Here is a 17,118-nt window from a genome sequence, read left to right on the forward strand (position 1 = left end):
CTTCGCTTAACTTTCTTTCAACAACGTTTAACTATCAGAGAAACCTGTACACGACAGACATAACATAAATTGAAGTAATAAAAGGTGTAATTAGTGTATCTTCGATCTTATTGCTTTTCTTCAACTTCCTAAATGAATAAGAAAAGAACCTACAAGAAAAGTATTGAAAATTCTTTCTTCGTAAATAGATCAACAATAAGTTAGAATATACTTAAAGTACATTCGTTACTAAGTGACAGTACCGCCATTGTCCGCAAGTGTATAAAGTTATACAACTTTCTAGTTGCCACACTACTTTACATCGTATTCTACTTATCGTTACACGATTTTCTACTTTGGCTGATACGTTATTAATACGCCGAGTAGCGATACGTAATAGTGAAAACTAGCAACGCAAGAAATGATCGACGAACGTTTATTCGCGATGCTGCATAGCGACGTGAATGTTTGTTCAAAGAAACTGGGACGTTACTCGGTATACTTTCTCCCTTAAGTGAAAAAGTAAGAAGTTGAGGCAAACGAAGATGGTAAAATCCTATTCGCTCAAAAGAAATAGAGGACAAAAGGGAATGTAGTTTGCGAAAACGTCGCTTTAAGGTAAATGTTCAATTTCCAGTATGAAAATTCATATTTATACTACATCTGAAAAATTCTGAAGTGCTTGAATTCTTTCAATTCAGTCCTACCTTCATTTTGTACCTAATATTAATCAACCTCTCTGTTTTCTTTAATTTCTGCATTTAATGTCCAATCAAGCGTAGTATCTATCCGAATTTCTCAAATGTATAAAAGAAATTCATAGTGAATAATTGCCTTTCGATCTCGCCAAATGCACAAAGAAGTATATCGACTATTAAAACTGCTATATATGTGAAATTTAATGCTATTACAATATTATCCAATATAGCAATTTCTCTCAACCGAACCGTAGGACAGAAGTGGAACTTCGCAGACTGTCAAATAAAAAAAAAAAAAAATTACCTGAGTTACCATCTATTTCTGTTCGAAACGAGGGGCCGCGGTTTTTCACGGGTTTCGTAACAATCGGAATTCCAGCTGGGGAAAGACGAGAAGTTGCTTTTTCGGCGTGAACACTGTGGATAATCGGGGCAGAGAACCTCGGCTTGAAGTGGAAACTTTTTCTCTCCACTGGATTCCGAAAACAATCGTAGTTGCAACTAGAAACGAGTCGCAACTAGTCGCATTTTTTGCCTCCCGTTCCTGCGGGATCCAAAACAATCGGACACTCCCGATCGAAAATGCGAAATTTTTCCAGAGTGGTGCAGCTTGGAACGTTCACTGTCCTGTGGAAAAGAATGAAACAATCGCGTCTTTCGACCGGAAATATCGATCCAACCTTTCCTGGGGCGCGATAAGCTTTGAGCAATATACTTATTTCGTTCCACAACAAAAATCAGTTTCTTTCGCTATTCTATGTAGTGGAATATCAAAAGGCACTTTAAATCTATAAGAATTCTCTACTTTAAGATAAATACTTTAGTCCTTTTAACACGATTGCTACTCATTCTAGCTATTAAAAAGATTCAAAGATACACGAAAGCGAATATAGAGACGCGTAAACGAGAAGGAAAGCGGCGTCGGTTTTTCATAGATTGCTTCGGTGGTCTTGTTCGCGATCCAAAGAGGACGACGACTGAGGTGGCGTATCGGGTGGATGGAAGAAAAATGGTTAAGAAGCGGAAAGAATGAAACGGGATACTACGGACAAAAGGAAAAGAGAAAAAGTATACGTTCCTCTAGTTGGCTAGCGAGGCATAAGCATGAAAAGCAGAAGGATCCCGAGGAAGCATGAAGCGTAGCCCGAGCGGGACAAAGAGCACAAAGGGAAAAACGAGCGGTGGCGAGGACCAGCCGATCGAAGCAACGGTGAATAACGCGAGGAATTCGCGAGATGATACCCAGGACTTTCCTATTTTGTAATGGCCGAGCGTGCCGCTAACGTAATATCATGCTTTGTGCTCACTGAAATTTATAGAAAATGCTTGCTCGTGGTCGCGAACGCTAAAATCTGCGATGCTGGTATATAACGTGTCTGTTTCGAGTGTGATGTAATTTAAAGCGAATAATTTTTTAGGAAAATACAAAATACCAAATATATGGAAGAATCTTTGAATATAAAAATCATGCGTCGAATATCTCTTAGTTACATAAAAGTCATATAGAAGTACAGTAGCTTCTTAATACAATGGATAATTGACCGTTTAAATACTCTTGTGATCTCTGCGAAATGCAAGTATTCAAATATTTCCCTGACCTATTGTATATTAAGGAAAGAAAAATACGACGTTCTAGAGAATACCAGACTTGACATTATTAATTTGGCTGCTTCATACGTTTAATTAAATAACTAGTTGTTGGCTAACTTTAATACTCTTATTACACTTTTCATACGTTACGTCAAACATTAATTTTCCCTTTCCTCGCTTTTAAACTTGGCAAAAAACGTTTCTCGTTCCGCAAGTATCGTTTTATCTTCGCATTTCACTTTAAGCTCTATTTTCTTCACGGTTGGTATGCCTTTAATTTGTAATTCGTGAATATGCAATTCCGCATTTACAGTCCTTTATCCTCAAACAGACTTATTACCTCGACCTTAATGAAGACAAAGAATCCAACGAACAGGTTTTCACCTCCACATCATTTTTTAAAATCCATTTGCCTCCACTGAAAGAAGATAAATTTTTTATTCTATTTATTTTACAAGTTCTAGCAAATCCTTTGTTAAAAGCTCTTTAAAAATAAATAATTATTACTTTTATTAGAGCGACGGCTAGACATTTTCAGGATTGTCTCTCTTTTACTCTGGAAGATATATAATATAATTGGAAAACGTCACGTGAATTCAAAATTATGAACAATATTAATTACATATATAGGATTCTTTTTTAATTTATATAAATTTTTCTACTTTTCATATTTCAACCTCACAAAGTTGAGAGATTCCTTTTGCCTTTTGTAATATATTATATTATAACCAAATACGATCTTTCCAACGAAGCATTTCGGCTCGTAAATGTTGAGCTTTAAATGGAAGACTAAATACGAACTTTTTTTGTTAGCTTGATATATTTCTAATAAAATATCATTATATTAGATCTTCAATGTCGATTAACATCAACAACGTAAATGTCTTTAAGTTACTTTCTCTTGAGTATTCTCGTATGAATAATCAGTCGCAATAGAAGCACCCCTATAGAGACACCATTATACACAAACAATACGAATAATTATCTAAGTGGAAGACAAATGCTCGAAGATAGCCTGATATATGTTCGATCGTGAAGAATAAAGGTTTCATCAAACGGAAGAGGAAATGGACAAAGACTGAGCAAAAAGAGGAAATTTCCGGGCGAAATGCGTAGCGTGTGTTTATTCTCGAAATACGAAAGGAAAACGTGGGGAAAATAAGAAATTCCGCTGCGTCGAGTGCACGGAGTCACGAAAGTTTTAGTGTCTGGAGTAGATATACAGGGTGTTTCAAGCATACAGTTCAATTGAACAGTGAATGGTGAAAAATATAGTTATGAATAGCGTAATTGCTGAGAATTATATAAAAAATTAAATGAGAAAGAAACTTTCTACATTCAATATAACCATTTGTTTTAGACTAAGCAATAAGGATTAATGCTTCATAATAAAGTCATTTAAAACAATAAGTAAATCAAAGGGAAACTTTTGAGTAAAGATTCTATGGAATATCATAAAATTCCGTATTCAATGAGTAAAGTTAGTAAAATTATATCACCGTAAACTGGTTTCCGTAAAAGATTTCAAGAAAATTTCTAAAAGGAGAAATTGAAATCGTCCTCGCCGTTTTCTGGGCGATTGTAGGAAGAAACGAGGTGAAATTGCGAGGAGGAAACATCAAAGCAATCCTTGAAAATATGCTTATATCTTATGATTAACGTAATACACGAAAATTATTGAAGCGCATAATCGAATATCATATGAAACGACGATATACCTAAATGGCGATAACAAAATTTTAAGGGAAGCGAAATTAAACCCGTACAATCAAAGCTTACCATGACTTCGACGAGAATAGCAGTTGTTAGCGAGCATAGTTGAACGGTGGGAAGAATGTAGTCAGATTCCAGCCAGCGTATACAGTTATTAATCAAGAATCTATTCACTCAACAAGAATGCAGTTAGTCGTTGATGAATAGAGTTAGTCGGCGTAGAAAGTAGTCTTGAATACTGTATACCGATGAAATTCCAATCGAATATATTCCAGTTGTGAAAAACAACGAAGACAGGGACATTCGCGTTGGTCGATATTGCGACGTGAATATAATGTATAGGAGCGTAATGGTATCGTTCATCGGTGAAAATAAATTCAGGTGTCAGGGAATACAAATACGTACGAGAACAGAGGCAGTCACGAACAGGGATTCTGTCAAATAGCGTAGTCAATACCAACGTCAGCAAGATCGCATTCAGTCGTCGGGGAACGTAGCAAATGTAAAAAGGTACAGTCTGCGTCAGCAAGAACAGTTGGATGCCATCGAAATTGCGATCAATCATGCATATGTACAAGCGCGTATTCAAAACACGCTCATATGTACGAAGTCGCGCTATGGTATCCTGTATTTTGTTTGGAAACAGGATACCACTGATTTCCGCAAAGAACAAAAAAGGCTTCTATTCATTAATGGAATTCAGAGAAAAATATCGATCGTACGCTTCATAATCATTCCATTTACTATTTTGGGTGTTTTTGCCAATATTAAAAAGTATCGTTTCAATGTTCGCAAGTGGGCAAATCTTAAGGAACTGTTTCAGTTCAATTGCCTACGAAACTACGAATCTTTACATTAGAACACAAATATAAATAACACGGATTCAAATTCTTCTGAAATTCATCTTCCATTTGGTATAATTCCATCATCCGCACGACTATTATCTCCTAGAACTGAAAGATTGTTCCACGAGGCATAAACACGTCCGTTACGCAACTTTCCAGCCAAACATCGTTTCGCCGCATCGCAGCCTACACGTCGAACCAGTCCGACGATATTAATTCCTCTCGATGCGAGAGCATCGAACGTCTCGCCGTAGTAGATCGAGCGTAGCACCCGATTCGCGTGCGTGTACCCCTTGCAGAATCGCGAAACAGAGAGAGTGGAGCAAATCTGTGGGAAGAGAAGTAAGGAAAGGAGCCACGAAGGCGGAGAAGAATAAGGCCGACACGCTATCGTCGCTGCTTCCAGTCACGGGCGAACGAGAAACAGAGACAAAGAGAAAGAACGGCAGCGGCAAGAAAGATGGACGTACGGAGAGTTGGAGGAAAATGGAGCGGGACAGTGGAAAATCCTGAAGAGAAAGAGAGACAGCAACAAATGTGGAAAAGGGAAGGATGGCTAGAATGCGAGAGGCAGAGAGATCGGGAGGGAGTTGGTGGATTTTGCGAGCACAGAGGGGTCGGGGGTGGCGCCGCGGGCCGCGCCGTCGCCCAGCATCCCTCGTTTCCACCCGCCCACCCTCACGAAGGCGCACCCTCACGCCGAGAGTATCTGCTAGTCATACGCTGGCCCGTTGCGAGCCCGCCGATATACCGTGCCTCTGTCGCTCGCTTTGCTCGCCTACGTGCACGCTTTCCTCGTTATATCGTGATTACAGCGTGTCGCGTTGACCCAGTTAAAGCGCGCGTATGATTGGTATCGCGGTTGCCTCTCGACGCGTGTGCGTTTTCGCGAAGAATTTCTAGAGAATTATTATCCGAAAAAACAATATCATCATTTAACTTTTTTTTCCTGATGCAGCGGAAAGAACAGTGGCCGAAGAGTGACTTTGCGTAAAGCGTTTAGCCGAGGCTGACGCGGACAGTTGTCGCGTAAGTTTGTCGTGCTCGATCGGCGACCGGTGGAGAACGAGAAACACGAGTGGCTCGTGCATCGGAGGGAAGCGAACGCGAGAGCCATCGGCGCAGCGACACACCAAAGAATTCTCCTCGAGCCACTCTTACCCACATGGTCTGTGTTTTGCTTCACCACCCTCCTCGTCACTCCTACGTGGCTCCCTCTCTACTATTCACACGAGCGAGACTAGGTCGCGTGTGACAAGGACATACGAACATCACCTGGTCTCCTTCGTTGAGAGAGAGATTGTTGGTTGGTCCTGCGGTGTGTATATTTTTCGAGTGCACGCACCTCATTGAAGGCTGCAGGTGCCTCGAAGTGTGCTGCTGGCACTTCGTTCTATCCACGGGCTAGTGCTATGCGTACGGATGACTGTGCGAAGTTGCATTCGTTATATATGAGTCGATGTAGTCACGCTGGAATCATCGAAAACATTGTGCTTCCGATATCACCGCGGTAATCGGTTGCTACTATCATCGATAGGACCCTTCAACGTCGACGTTTGGATCGTAAACACTCATCGTGTTTGTAACGCTCGATTATTACGCGAAGGTACCAAGATCTATTGGTTACGTTTAGCCCGCACGTTTCCAACATCGAAGGTGCATTATAGACGAAGGTGGACTAAGAAAGTGGCACACTGTCAACGAGGCTACTAGTTTCTGATCGTGGCAGACAGTTCATGGGAAACTTACTGGTATGTTGGTGTCACGGTTGTAGGTGATTGATAATAGAGGAGAGTTTAGAACAGGGCAACGGAGGGTAGAATAGAACAGCAGGATACAGGGGACGTTGATGCGGATACAACAGCATTTCCATTCCCCGGTGGACTAATCTGTTCCGCGTCTCGGAGGAAACGGTAATCGATACGATGGAAACGTCCATGATAATAGGTATCTGCTTCCTGTGCTACGAGATGTGCAACTTGATCAGACGTCACGCCATACCGCAAAAGCCGGAGCCTCGCCGCTCGAACCAAGCTTCTGCAACACCATCCCCGATATTCTCGATTTCCCGCAGGTTGCAGAATCGTCCAGGTGAGCACCAGCATTAAGTCTCAGGATGATCCTTGTCTGTATCTCCTTTCCTTTTACCAAACTCATTATTCGTGTGTGTCACTTGGAAGAAACAGCAACGCGTGAGACAGAAGTAGTGGAAAATCTTGAAGGAAGCGCTTGAGATTCAAGAAACAGCGACAACGATCGTAACCTACCTCTTGTTAGAGGTTCGAAGTTATTTAAATAAATTCTTAACACTTGGATGGTGGGATATCCTAAACGAACCATTTACAGAAGAAGATTCTGAATCAAAGCAAGAAACATCTCTAACGATTTCAAAGTTACGGCCAGTTGTCAGAGAAAATTTAAACAAATTCTCGTGGTTCATTTACACGGACATTTACACGGTTCAAGATGATCGCGTGATCTTAATAAAGCGTAGAGCATTTGTTACGCCCGAACTGTGACGGGACGTCGTGATCTTGGAGAACGGGGCTAATCCGAACCGAAGGACGGAGCGGAATTCGCGCTCCCCTGACAAATGTACTTGGACATGATGGAGCGCATTCCGCGTTCAATCGATAGAGAGACGGCATAAACGTGCGACGATCGTTCTCTGACTCCGTTTATCGCGATCAATGAGATTCCGATCAATCGAACCGAAGAAACCTTCGTGTCAGTTATCTGTTTGAAGGATCGAAATTCTGTGTGCGGGGTGTCGAATTGCTTGTTAAAATGCGTGCTTGCGCGGAGTCGAATGAAACCTTTGAACCGCGTGGACAACGAGAATTCCCTTATTGCGAGCGTTTCTCGAACTGACAGAATCCGGATATACCTTCCACGAGAAACAAATTTCATTGGTTTACCGTCGAGCGGATATTGTGGAAGGTGGAAGAATTTCGGTTCAGTCACTGGGAACTCGCGATTTCACTGCCTGTCTTCGAGGAGTAAACTCGGAGAAACAACTTCCTTTACGCTAGGATAGGTACTGCTTGGTTCGAGCCGATTATATGAAGATGCATCACACGTCAACGATCCGTGAAAACATAAGAAATCAGAACCAGAGTTTGGGAGACACGAAATCGAAAATTTTCTACGTTTAGTCGGTCCCGTACTGCGCTGACTTCAAATAGTCGTTTGTTATCGAATGTTTCGATATTGATTGAAAGTTATCAACGATAATGTGATCGATTGATCTGTTGAGGATTTCAGAAAATGACAGATTAGTTCGGTTGTATGAAGTTGTATCGATGGTATATACGTATGTCTATAGTTCTGAGTGTATCAGTTACATGTTGAGAGAAGAATAATTGTTGAAAGATATTCTGCTGATTGGAGTTTGAAGAGGAGGAAGAGCTTGGAACGTGCTCGTTGACGAGCGGCTGTTGATCAAGTTCAGGTTGAACGAAGAAGACACGTCAGACAGAATCACGAAAATTGAAGAGAGATGGACTCGTTAGAGCGACTGATAAGCTCTGGATCGCACCAGCCAGCCCTGACGGCCGCCACGAGGTCGCAAAACGCCTTCGTGCAGGCCAACCTTTGTTCCGTGATCGGCCGGAAGGGTCGTCACTTGACTGGCACGTTTTGCTTAACGGGAGACACGATGGAGGGCATAATACAGTGTCTGGTGTTCCTGAAAGCATTCTCGGTAAGAGGATCTATTGTTTCTCTAGTTTCTCTGTTGTTTAGCGTTGTTTGAATCTGTGTGTTGGAGTAAGATAATTTTCTTGATAGTTTTAAAAATTCAGATGTTAAGTCATTGTTTATGTAGTCAAAAATTCGAATTTTGTTTATTGAAATTTTAATAAGTGTTTTAGGTTCGACAAACTATAGTTTGCAATTATTGTGTGTTGAAAATATAATAGATATTAATTATTATTGTCGGGAACTACGCTGAATATTTTGTGGACCTTTGGTCATTAAAGCCCTATAAACAATATAGGATTATAAACAATATTCTACATTCTGTCTATCAAGAAACTAAAGACAATATTTCAGTCGATTTACATCTTGACAGAAGTCTCCTGTTCGTATAAAATGCGGCAGAGAATGTCAAAAAGTCGAGAAGTCCTTGGAAAGTTTCTCTGATGCGAATAGCTCGTTCGAAAGAAAAGGATGTCGATGTGCAGGCAACGTTTGCGGAATACCGAATACTGATACTCCAGAAAGCTAGCTGTCTATTTAACGAGCGTACATGCAGACAAGGAACAATGTCGAAATTGTTTAACCGGATATTCGAGAGACGTCTGCTTGGAGAGAGAGAGAGAGAGAGAGAGGGAGGGAGAGGGAGAGAGAGAGCATGTACGAGTGAAAGCAATAATGACAGCAATACATGCCGCAAACGCGCAGCTGATACACATATACTACTACTCAGTAGTATATGGATATATAGTTGTTTATTTTTAACACAATTTGAATTAATTAAAAGTTATTGAAAGTCAGAAACTTCCAACATTTATGCAAACAGTGATATTTGAATAACAATATACACAATGGCTACGATAAGTATTGGTACACCATTGAATTTATCATATCGTTTGCATACTAACTAATTATAGGTTCAAATAAAGTGGCTCATTGAAAACGTTTATATATGTATTGTATGTGTTATATGAAGCATTTTGAAATTTCATTATCACTGTAACGAAAGATGACTGTCGTGACTGTATTAATGAAACTTGAATCTAATCTAGAAGTGTATATAGGAGTTTATGCATAGGGAAGTATTGGCTAAAATTTTTATACTCTCACTGGTACTTGGTACTTAGTTATTAGTAACGGTATATGATTTATGTTATATATGTATATGTATACTTTGATTCGAAGAGAGTTTCCAATACTTTGCTACTGGAAAGTAGGATTAAATTTTGATACGTTCAAAGAGGCTTTAGTTTGTATCTCTGTTTTAACAGGATTTGTATCTGTTTCATACAGTAGGATATTATTGCTTTCCTGAATTGGTTGACACTCCTCTTTCGTTTTATAAAATTTACTCACTTTGATTACATCCTTGTGATTTTCAAAATTTTATTAGATTTGATATTATTTCCTAGTATCCCGTTGATCGAGTGTTTTTTAATATCTTATACGATTTAGCATTTATTACCTAATCTTTAATAATTTTGGGAATCTACAGAAAGATGGACGGTATATAAGCCTATCATAATATTGTACATGGTCCTGAAGAAGGATACATCAAATACTACGTAAAACACTATAATTCCAAACTCGACTTTGAATGCGTTCCAAATTGAACTTCAAAAATCTGCAAGCCACCGTACCAAAACCTCTTCTCTCTGCAGAAGCAGACTTTCAAAATTGCTGCTCGAAGTCTCATAACAGCGTTCAACGACTTCCAATATGTAATCGTGCTCCTTATTTTCAAACACTACTACCAAACTCAAGCGTATCGCACTAGGATGCACATAACATCACGCTCGGCCGGTTAAATTCAATCGAACGAAACAGCACCCAGTTTGAACGAACCCCAAAAACGTCCTCGATCTAATACACCTTCAAAGGATGCTTCGATGCACTGTTTCGCACGGAACGTGTGCACACATTCGCCGACAAAGGCGAATCCTCTTCTTCGTACTCTACAAAGATCGACCGGACTTTTCGTTTGCGAGACACTTCAATCTCCTGCCCTTTGAAGGTCTTCTATCCCAGCGTTTGATATCTCGAAACGACTTACCTCTACTTGCTTCTTACGCGAGGATAATGTACGGGCGAGCTTCTTTTCGTTGACAAAACCAATTGTCCCCGAAATGGAGACAAATCGAACCTCGAGAACTCGCGATTGATATCCACGAAAAACGCATCGTCTTCCTATCGTCAACGTGCAAACCACTCGAACAAATCACCGACGTCAAATCGTCGATAATGAGAATTCGGTGGCGCACAGAATTATTCGGGAAAGCCGTGGCAACGACGTTCGATAGGGATAAGGTGATCCAGGGTGAAAAGAGAAGAATCTGGACACTAGCGATGGAATTAAACCATTCGCACGCATTTACTTCGTATCTCCTGCAGATAATCATGTAGATGACAGTCTTGTCTCATTATTAGACTGGGAATATTTATGCATTTGAAATGTATGAAATATTCACATGGAACAAATTCCTATTTCCATTCCAGTTTTTTAGTTATATTCGTAAAAATATGAAGTCGCATAAATATTCGCGGTCTACTCGTTACACCGCTAATGAAATTTCAAAATGATTTATATAATACGTGTAATATATGCGTAAACATTATGCTACGTGTTCCAATATTTTCATAAGCCACTGTATAATTTCCATTTTTCCAACAGCTCCTCAATAATAAATTCTTATGAGTAGTAATCAAATCTTCCAAAGTGGAACTTTCGTACTATACTTAAATTTGTGAGTACATATTGAACTTGATCCCATTCCAGTGTTTCCGTTTCTCTACGAAAGAAATTTTCTATTTGCGCTTCCTGTCTCCGATCCCAGAACCAACTGGGTCAAAGAATTTTAATCGCTTCGCCCCGATGCAAATTGCGCGCGATCTTTTGCGCGGAATAATTCTCGACCGAAAGCTAGCCGAACTAATTTCATCGGATAACGGGCCAGAACCAGACTTCTCCTGGGAATCCCTGGTACCGGAAACCGCGCACCGATTCTCGCGTTCTTTCGTTAGAGCTCGCGGCAATTATTTTCGCTCGCGATAAACGGTTGGAACACTCGCGGGTGAATGGATTTGCAGTTAATTGCTCGATGGTATTTTTGTTAAATTTGAATGTTGTTTGTCGAGTTCGATGGCTTGTATAATGAACGGCGAATGAAGAGTCGATCCGAATGATAGAGGGAATTAACTGTTGGTTAAGTTAAGTGATTTTGTCGAATTTATAATGTTATTTCTTAGTACTTTTTAGAAAAGGTAGATTTTGTGGTTGATAATTAACATATCATTGACGGTTTGTACACAGTTTGTACCATGTTTGTACACAGATCAATTTATTGAAATTTAGAATTATATTTATTGAAATATAGAATTGTGGAAATTGTCATTATAACAGTAATGGGTAATGTGTGTTAAATGTTCTAGAAATCTAATTTTATTATAACGTGGTGGCACACGTTAATTTTTGCATAGCATAGGTAGTCAGTCATGTATTAGAAATCTAAATTTTGTTAAAGATTCATTGCCACTTAGTTGATTTTTAGAAAGTATCACTGTCTAATGTTACCGTTTAGTTAAATTACTGATTAATTATCTACTCATTATAAAATATATATTATTATATAATCATTATAAATTTAAGTGTATTAGTTTATAGATATTTTATAGTCCTTAGAAATGCATTTAATATTCTATATTTTTACTATTAACCAGTTGTAATTTTACCTATAATCAACGGCCGCATTTATATCACGAACGGTTTAATTGGAGTCGATAATGATTATTACTTGGATATATTACGAATGAAAATTAGATATCGATCATCAGTCAACGTCACAATAATATCCACATAAATTTCGAGGACTGTAATGTTGCCAATATTATTCTCTGTTAATTTTCTAAATTGTTTGATTTCGATCGAGGAGTGATGTTAGTTAACAATAATATAAATTTCCATAATTTTATTAAATTCCGAAAGAAAATAAAAGATGTATGTTAAAATATTCTTCACCATAATCAAAAACTCATCTGATCTATACCTGGGATCTTAAGGTGGAAACTAAGTCTTTGTGGGAATAGGAACGCTCAATGGAAGCTTGAAATATGGATATTACAGCTGAGAAGTTTTTAGCGTTAAGTCAAATATATCATAGCAAATTTCTCTTAAAAGGCTGACACGGACGAAAGACGTAGAGAGAGGAACACGATTTTTAAACACTTTCTTCGACCCTCTGGTTCTAACTCATTAACTTTTCGATTCTCACTTTGCAACGCTTTAAAGTCTGATTGCGCACTTCTTGACTTTTTCACATCTTTTCATTACCTTACTACTTTTACTATGATAAATATATACGTTGGTCCTTCAAAATTACACGTTACTTCTTGGTTGACGTTATTTATTATATCTTTCATAGATGGATAGATCGTTGCAATAAATATGAAAGAATGTACACATGAACATTGAACTCTTTCGTATAATTAATTATAGTGTAACGCGCGTAAGTTACTGATCACCCGTTATACATATAAAGATGTGTAATCGGATGCAAGTGAACAGGAACTAATTCTTTATGTAAAAATAAATCAAAAGCGTGAAATATACTTTTTCGCTTGATTCTGTGCAATTGTTATAGAAGAAACTCGATGTTCTTCATGAGCAAGAAAAGTATCAAGACGTATGATGCGAATGAGAAAATATCTCAAAATGACGCATTTGATTCGTACCAAATACTGATAGATATTCTAATTCTCATAACCGATACTATATGTTGAAAATGAATTCAATTAATCTGATATCAAATTAACAATCCTATACCTATAATTCCGGAAACACTCGACTAGAATCGCTGAATAATAAAAATAAAGAACCCTGTAAGAATCCATTCGATCTTCGCTCTTCAGTTCCTGAAAAACCTAATCTCAAAGTTCCATTTATCACGAGACCTGGCTTAACACGACGGTGAAGCTTCCTCGGAAGAATCTCCGGTGTTTTCATCGACGGTCTTTAAACATATAGCCGCGGTACATGTATTTTGTAGTCTATCCGTGAGGGACGTCGTTAACGATGGTCGCGTTCCTCCTCGGTCGAGTGGCTGGCATTCTTCGTTTCCTTCGCGTGGCTGTGACGAAGGGTGCGACGAAGGTGACGATAACATCTCGACGAGAGGAGGCTGCCTATGAATTTTTATCCGTTCTGGCCGTAGGCTACGGCCGGCTGAAACGAACGAATCGCGATGGCCCCCTATCAAGAAAAAACCACTTACCCCGGCGAGCTCGTTTGACGATCAAAGTTATTGGCGTGGTGACGTAACGAGGGTCGGATGCGAGTCTCAATGGAGGTTTGAGATGATGCAGCGAAAGTCAAACCTGTATTTTGATGGCAAAACATTTTGTGTTGGGGAAAAATTAACGCGTTTATAATCGATGACATTATTAAGTTTTTATGTTAAAATGAAAGCTGAGGGAAAATTAACACACAAAGAGGACAATAAGATTCGTACACAATAATTTACTAATTAATAATGTTACTAAATCGAAAAGTTACAAATTAATAATTTATAAAATTTGATTTCTTTTGTTACTAAACTTGCTATTGTTACGTAGAAGAATTTATAGGACTTGATTTCTTGTAATTTGCAATTTGTAAAATTTCGCTAATAATATTAATCAATTGTGCGAAAACGTCCTAATCTTTCACAGTATCCCTCACAGTATCATTTCCTCATAGATAGTTATTACTACGTAGTTTTAGGAAAATTTTGAAAAATTTTATGAACGTAACTTTGCTTATTTATGGAGAGTTTGTCGATAATTATGGATCACCGATAATCCAGAATGCACTAAATGCATTAAATTACATCCGATCGTAGACTTTCCAAACGAGTATCTCTCGTCAATCAAGAGAGTCCGCCCGCAATATTGAGTTATGAAGTTTCCACCGAACCGAAGTTCTAATATCGTAAAGTAAATTTTTCTTGAAATCCTTCCGTCGCTGCTCTTGCCTCTCTCTCTCTCTCTCTCTCTCTCTTTCTCATCACTCTGTTACGTGCAAGTTCGTATTAATAAAGTTCCCGTTAAAGGGTTGACTGCAGGTGGTTTCGTGGTTCAACGTCGAAGAGCTATTAACGTTCATCTGGATGCAAGATGGATGAATTGTGAAATGGTTTTTGAAATAATGACGTCTGCAAATTTTCGTTTGAAATTTGCTGTTATGCTTACCCAATTATTTTCTAGAGACATTATCTTCTACACGATTATAGGAAACGTAATAACATGACGGTCATCCTATTCCCTCAATTTTCTCCTTAATAAAGTTTGAATTGGAAACCGGATTAGGCGAAACGGAATTAAGGGAAACAATCGTGGAACTTCCACGTAAACCTCCGCGGAGATAAAGCGTATCCCTCCGTGCGGGTATCAAGAAATAATTCACACGGCTATTATCGAACGACAGCGTAGCCCGCTTTTCCGCAGGAAAATCGAATCACTCACGGGAAAATCCCCAGTTTCGCATGCTCGCTCGTTGTTTATTTAAAATTTCGAGCCGCTCGAAAATATACGGCCCATCCTATCGAGCGTCCCTTCAAAATCGCGGTCGACTATCCTCGTCCCATCCCTTCCACCTATTTACATTTGGAAAATCAAATTCGCGTTTCATGGAAATTTAATCATCCGATATCGCGGATTACTACGCGTGACAACGCAAGCATATCCGTGCTAAAGGGATAGCGACGATGATGTTACTGTTCGGGTTGATCGCACGTGGATTGATACTCGTTTTGGGAATGTTATAAAGGACTCTGCATTTTAATGGCAATTTTTTTGTTTACTCGAAATTTGCCATATATTTTGAGGATTTTTAGGATGGATATATTTTTCCTTCATTTGTAATTAATTTTAATCTTAAGCGTGGAGTGTGCCTTTTCGTTATTTTCGCTAAATTTCTGTTAAAACGGTAGCTTGAGGATTTTATAACAGACGTTTACTAAAGGAAATAAAAGTCAAATGTTTCAGTGTAGATATATGAACTTAAGTGGTTTTTAAATAGTCGGAAGTTTAAGAAATAATGCTCAGGAAGAGTGATAAGTTGGATTTCTAATGGGGCGGAGAGAAGCGATAGAAAATTCTCTTTAGAAAATGAAGATTATCTCCTTTTTCTATTCTTTGTAAGAAATAGAGATTCGTCATAGGTCATGTTTTATGACGAATTGTTGAACTACAACAACGACTAAAAGTTTGGAAACATCCCAATTCCACCTGGACATCATATTTCAGGATCTCACAGTATCACTCAAAAATTAATCAAAATCACACCCAATCTCCAATTTCCAGCTCGCAAATTGCTTCAACTTCACCCTAGTACGTACCCTCATAAATTCACGAACTCATAAATCGAACGAAAGAAGGAGGACCACAACGAAGCTCTTACAAGATGAAAATCTCTGTGGTCCGACGATCGAAGAACGTTAATTACCTGATCGCGAGGGTAACTCTCTGAGGTGTCCGTTCAAGATAATTAAAGGAGTCTGTCTTTGTAGCGCTCTAGCGGTCTCGCGGTCGGCTCTTTCTCTGAGGAGGGGATAGAACCATTGTCGGTGACGAAACTTCACCGATATTTTAGCCTCTTCGAGAGCAAGGGAGACAGGGAAGATGATAGTCTACTACTATCCCGTATGCGGCCAAAGAGACATTATTTTCCGATTCCGGTCGGATGTGCGCATCTGCGACAGCCGTTCGTGTCTCGGAGAGAATACGCTCTCGTGTCTTCGAGGCTTGACCTCGTTCCAGGTGTTCCGCTAGTCTATCTTCCTCCCTGTTACTTCCTCTGTCTCTCTGTCTTGCATGCTCGTATCCTCTGCGGGGCGCTCTCGTAATAATAGATTTATATGCATAGCTTTCCGCGAGCGGTACAGGTGGTTCCGTACCTACAGCACCTCGTGCGTGCAAACCGTTTCACGAGTTCGGTAATGCAGCAGTGTAATAATTGCAATTTAAATGGCGACTCGCTTGCGTGTCACGAGGAAATTCTATCGTATTTTTCATCGGCTCGACGCTCTCGAACGAAGTTTGATTATCGTAGAAATGACGTCATTCGTAGCTCGGTGTGTTAGCTGTCATAAATGTTGCGATTTAGAGGAATTTTAGTTGGGAGTTTCGTTGGGACGTTAAAAGGAGACGCGTGTACAATAACTATGAAAAGTATTGGCACATCATTGTATGTATTATAACATTCGCATTATATTTATTGTAGGAAAAAATCATGAACGGAGGAGAATGAAAATTTAATCAAGGTTTCTAATACCGGAGACTGATGAAACCGTTTGAAATCATCCGCCACTGTATTTTGACGTAACACGCCAGGAATGAAACTGAGATTCGAGTCCTTCGCACCCAAGAGTGACGAAAAGCAAATTTTCTAGCTCACTGACCTATATGATTTTCTCATCATAGGTATGACGGAGGGTTTATGTATTGTTAGAAAACTCTAGTCTTCTAGATGAATAGGTTTATGAGTTTATACGGACTATAATCGGCTTTTTGAAAATCCCCTTGCTACTCCGGAAAAAATTCCTAATTAAACACAATAATTACAG

The 17,118-nt window shown here is 39.2% G+C and overlaps 1 protein-coding gene across 21 annotated transcripts in view; it reads left to right on the plus strand.

The window, feature by feature from the left end:
- LOC122568291 (neurobeachin) overlaps positions 1 to 17,118 on the plus strand; it is a 417,885-nt gene that overhangs the window by 174,289 nt on the left and 226,478 nt on the right. For 4 of the 21 annotated variants that reach the window (XM_043727890.1, XM_043727876.1, XM_043727882.1 and 1 more), the window contains exon 1: positions 6,930 to 8,528. The exons of 16 other annotated variants lie outside the window; for them this stretch is intronic. In XM_043727890.1, coding sequence (XP_043583825.1) covers positions 8,325 to 8,528 — 204 coding nt within the window. In that variant the 5' untranslated portion in view covers positions 6,930 to 8,324. Of the gene's footprint in view, positions 1 to 6,928; positions 8,529 to 17,118 lie in introns of those variants that run through there. One more of the 21 variants, XM_043727873.1, reaches the window with a different exon arrangement.

This window comes from Bombus pyrosoma, linkage group LG6, assembly GCF_014825855.1.
Source record: "Bombus pyrosoma isolate SC7728 linkage group LG6, ASM1482585v1, whole genome shotgun sequence".
Lineage (NCBI taxonomy): Eukaryota > Metazoa > Arthropoda > Insecta > Hymenoptera > Apidae > Bombus > Bombus pyrosoma.